Source organism: Schistocerca nitens, chromosome 6 (assembly GCF_023898315.1).
Source record: "Schistocerca nitens isolate TAMUIC-IGC-003100 chromosome 6, iqSchNite1.1, whole genome shotgun sequence".
Classification (NCBI taxonomy): Eukaryota; Metazoa; Arthropoda; class Insecta; order Orthoptera; family Acrididae; genus Schistocerca; species Schistocerca nitens.
The window spans coordinates 77171133-77175739 of NC_064619.1; the positions used below are offsets into that span (position 1 = coordinate 77171133).

At 42.0% G+C, this 4607-nt stretch overlaps 1 protein-coding gene across 1 annotated transcript; it reads left to right on the top strand.

Moving 5' to 3' along the window:
- Positions 1-3588: 3588 nt before the first annotated feature.
- Positions 3589-4047, top strand: LOC126263234 (uncharacterized). Its single transcript, XM_049960317.1, has one exon. It carries the CDS (start codon positions 3589-3591, stop codon positions 4045-4047), a length of 459 nt encoding a protein of 152 aa, XP_049816274.1.
- The last annotated feature ends 560 nt before the right edge of the window (positions 4048-4607 follow it).

The window sequence follows — 4607 nt, forward strand, 5'->3', positions numbered from 1 at the left end:
GGATACTCAGTTTTCCGGTTTCCGGCGATTTATTGTGAGTCGTGTAACCGAACAATAATAGGACACAAGTATCACCGCAAAAAGGCGCATAAAGCTTGCGACCCTTATGTGAATACCGAGCGCTCGTCTCTCACCCCTTTACTTGGTCACTGACAACTGTTCAATTGCTGTTTAAAATTTTTTGTTGAAGCATTTTGGGGAGAGCTCATTCAAAGAAAATAGTATAAAAGGACATAAAACATATTATGGGGTACCACATTATTTCACTCTTAACATTCACATTCAACTACAGCTGAAGATGCAGTGGATGATGAAGATCTTAAATATCAAAAGGAATGTCAGTTTTCAACGACTGTGTAATCGGCCGTAATGCAAAGATTGAGAGCATCTTTGGAAAGCAAAGATCAGAAGGCTGAGTCGCTAAAATCTATGACATGCTCTGCTGGAGAAGGCCGCCAGTCTCTTGAACAGAATTAGGCCTTCAGCCATAATCGTCTATGTCGAAGGTTTACAGACGTAATTATCTATATTACACTTACTTATACTTACTTATGTTCTTCATGCAACGTACTTTTCATGTCTTCGTCACCTTGGAAGAGGACTCTTTCCCAACAAGGCTTTCACTAGGGCCGCGATATGGCGATTTCCTTAGATTTCCAGATGTTCCAATTTTTATCCAGTAACTTAGTGCCATGTGAACTGAATATGTTAGACAGGGCGTTGTGATGCTGACAGTGGGTGCTGAGCATAACGTCCTGCACATAATTGGTCACTACTGTTTAGCTTGTACATGTGTGGTACTAAAATATCTCCCCTTCATTCCAACATAGAGAGAAGCATACGGTCAAAAAGTGATGATGCATTTTCCCATTCAGCTCGTTTCCTTTTTTTTGTTGGTCCTGTACTTGTGCTTCAGATTCTGAGATCCGTCCCCTTAGCAGAATGGTCAGCTCGTCTGACTTCTCTGGATTGGGCCCAGGTTCGATTCCCGGCCGCCTAAGAGATTTTCTCCGCTCTGGGACTGCGTGTTGTGTTGTCCTCAGTCGTTTTATCATCATTGACACGCAAGTGGCCCAATGTGGCGTCAACTGAAAAGACTTGCAACTCGGCGGACTAGCTTGCCTAGGTAGGTTCTCCTAGTCATCAATACCACACCATCATTTTGTAAGGGACCCATGATCCCATGAACATAGATGCTAGTATTCGACACCCAGGTCGATAGTAGACAGGAGTCGATTGTCGAGTGCTGCAGTAGGCAGTGAGACGAGTGTTGAGTGCGAGTAGTACTGGAGTGTGTCGAGGAGTGGTGTTGGAGAGACAGGCAACAATGGTGGTCGATTGAGTTGTAAACGGTAAAATTCACCGGAGTATGACGAGTGAGCACGTCCCCTTGATCGTCGTGGGGTTGACCCTCGCGAGTGATATGAAACCAAAAGTGACAAGTGCCGAATTACGTGTTTCGCGTCAACAGCGTCGGCAAGCAACAACCATGGATTGCAGTGAGGATTGTTGTGAATGTTAACCACCAGGATTGCGTGTGACGAAGTACTGAAAATCAGCAACCAATAAAAAGATATAGCTGTAATTAGACGTGTAAGGCGAAGGTAGCAACTGCTCAGAATTTGTGTGTTAGTGGAAAATATATATCAGTTTGAACATCGCGACCTTTATGATCCTTAATAATAGACAAACTTTCAATCATTCCACTGTTCAGTCTCAGAACAGCCGCACTCGGTTGAAATACCCCCGAAACCACAGCAGAAAAACCGATTGCCTTTCATCCATTAAACACACCGTCATATAATCATAATAATTAACTGTTTGGCGGCTTTGATAAATTACACAAAACCCTATGAAGGAATTTAAACGGGGGTGTTTCATCTTGGCTCCCGTGAAAAGGACAGTTGCAATCTTCGGATCCGAACAATGATTTATTAAGCACCATTTTTGGTTTCAGTGGAATGACATTTGCAATTATCGGACAATTTCAGTGCAAGAGCAATCCGGTATTGTCGTTACCGTGACTAAAGTGAGAGTGTTTCAACTAGAAACATTGTAATGTAACGGATTTATGGTGAAATTAGAAATCGCGGGAACGAAGCACATTATTTAGACAATACAGTGCAAAAGTGACTTATTTAGACAATACAGTGCAAAAGTGACTGACAAACAGTAAACAATTTGTTTTTATGAGTTAAAGTGACAAATGCAGTGTTAATAAACAATATATTGAAGTATGGACACGAGAACCTGCGGGAATTGCTGTTAAATTCGTACTCTAAGAAAAAGAGCGTTTGTGCATAATCTCGAGTAAACCAGCCAAAACCCCGTTACGAAAAAAACAGGAGAATGTTTTCAAGTGACTTTGTATCCGAATTTATCTTTTGAACGGTGTAAATCGCTCAATGTGATGTGTACCCATAACTGACTCCGCATTTGCGAGTGTTGACTGTGGCGTAATTGTTGAATGACGTCACCCAGACTCCGTGAGCGGCTAACCAAAGCATCTGAAGCAGTGAAGTAGTTCCACACGCCGCGACAGCAAGGATTTGGATAGCGGAAATGTACCACACTGACCGGTGACTACAGCAGAGCCAAGTGATTGAAGTAGAAACAACGATGACGCGGAGTTCGACATCGAGGGGCGTACCCCTGAAGTATACGACGTCTGCGCCACCTACCCGCCGATCAACGAAATACGTGACATCAGCTCCATCCTGTCGCCAACCAGCGAACTACGAGACTGCGTCAGCTCTACTCGCCGCGAGCTTCGCTTTGCACACGGCACCACACACGAGCTACAGCAACGCATCGCCTGAGAGCTGCCGCGCCGGAGGAGCCAACGCCAACACGACTAGTAGCTCGACTTCAAACGTCAAAACATCGCAATTTCGACGAGCGTCGAGGGGTGAGTGAGGACGATTTGCTGGCGCGAGAATATTTAATACTGCACTATCTTCAGAGTGCGGAAGGAACTTCAAATTATATTTGTCAGTTGCAGAAAATATAAAACAATATTTTTTAACATTTTTTTACGAATTTGCTCTGAAGAGTGGTATGCTAATATGCATGTGTTTTCATGCCGTACAGCCTAGAATAGTATCTCATTTGCATTATTTATTGTAAACTACATGTTTATATGTCTCTTAAGTTGTGTGTATGTTACTTCGAGATTTTGTGTCGAAATGCAGTCATTGATGTGTGATCTGGGTAGGCTTCTGTAATTTATGCTGTTCAATGGAGAGGTCTATTTTTCCAGTCTGGGTTAACGTAATACAGTGAAGGATTATTTCGTTACTAGCTAATTAGTGAGTGTTTGGGTTACTAGGGGGTTATTTTTATTTTTTTCTTGCCTGTGCATAGTGAATAGATAGAACAGATCCTGAATTGAAAGAAAAGGTTGTGGAGGAGGTAGTTAGAAAAATGGAGTTAGTTCAGGAGGACAAGGATTAGTCAGGAATTGGTAGTAGTGGTATGTCAATGGACAACCCATTGGGTCATTCAACCGGTTACCTTGAGATACCAGTAAAACCAATTAGAAATGAACTGAGTCTAGAGGATGGAGAATTGCAGTCAGTAATAATTAAGATGCTCCAAGGAATCAACAAGCAGTTAGAAGAGATCTCCAAAGGAAATGAAGAAATCAAGAAAGAAAACAAAGAAATAAAAAAAAGTATAGCAGAGATGTCCCAAGAAAGTTTAAGGAAAGGACTGCAGGAATTCCAGGAACAGATGAGAATAACTCTTCAGGAGAGAGATGACAAGCTACAGGTGAAGGTAGATCATCACCGAGAAGAGATGAACGATGTGAAGACAGAGATAATTGGAAAAGCTGAGGGAGATGTTGAGGGTGTCAATACTGAATTAGAAGGGAGACTGCAGAAAATGGAAACACAACAACACCAGCAGATTAAAGACATGGTACAAGTACAGCAGCAGTGCCAAGTCAACATTGGTAAATTGGGAAATTGGCAAGTGAAATTGGAGGAGGCTGTCGAGCATATAGTCACAAACGAGATCAAACAGCTGCAGGAGGGAGTCCAATAGCTAAAAACTAAAACCGAAGAGATTGATAGGAAGATAAATAGTGCCACCTTAACAGTAGGAGAGGGCAAGCTCGTTACATTAGTAAATGCTGATTATAGGTATACCCAGACCAACATGGGGCAAAAATATAAACCCAAAGGGGCATTGCATCCAATGATATTTACTAAATGGTTACGAGGAGTTTTCCCAGATGCAGATAAAATTCATTTCGCAATAGACAGAATGGAAGATGAAGCTTTCACCTGCGGAGTTAGGAAGAAAGAAGAAGTTACCAGCTACAGTCAATTTGAGGAAGACTTTTTAAAGAAATACTGGTCTAAAGGTCTCCAGTGTGTAACACTTGAAGATTTACTGCATCGCAAGTCCCTTGATACCTGGAGAGGTACCTTGAGAGAATTTGCTGAGCATCTAGGGAGTTGAATGAAACATTGGAGCAGCCATTGAATGACGACATAATGATATCAGCAGTTAAAAGGAGGTTAACTCGTAGGATGCAAGAAAACTTATCTGGAAGACTGATTAAAGATAAAGATACCTTAATGGAAGTATTGGAGCAATTA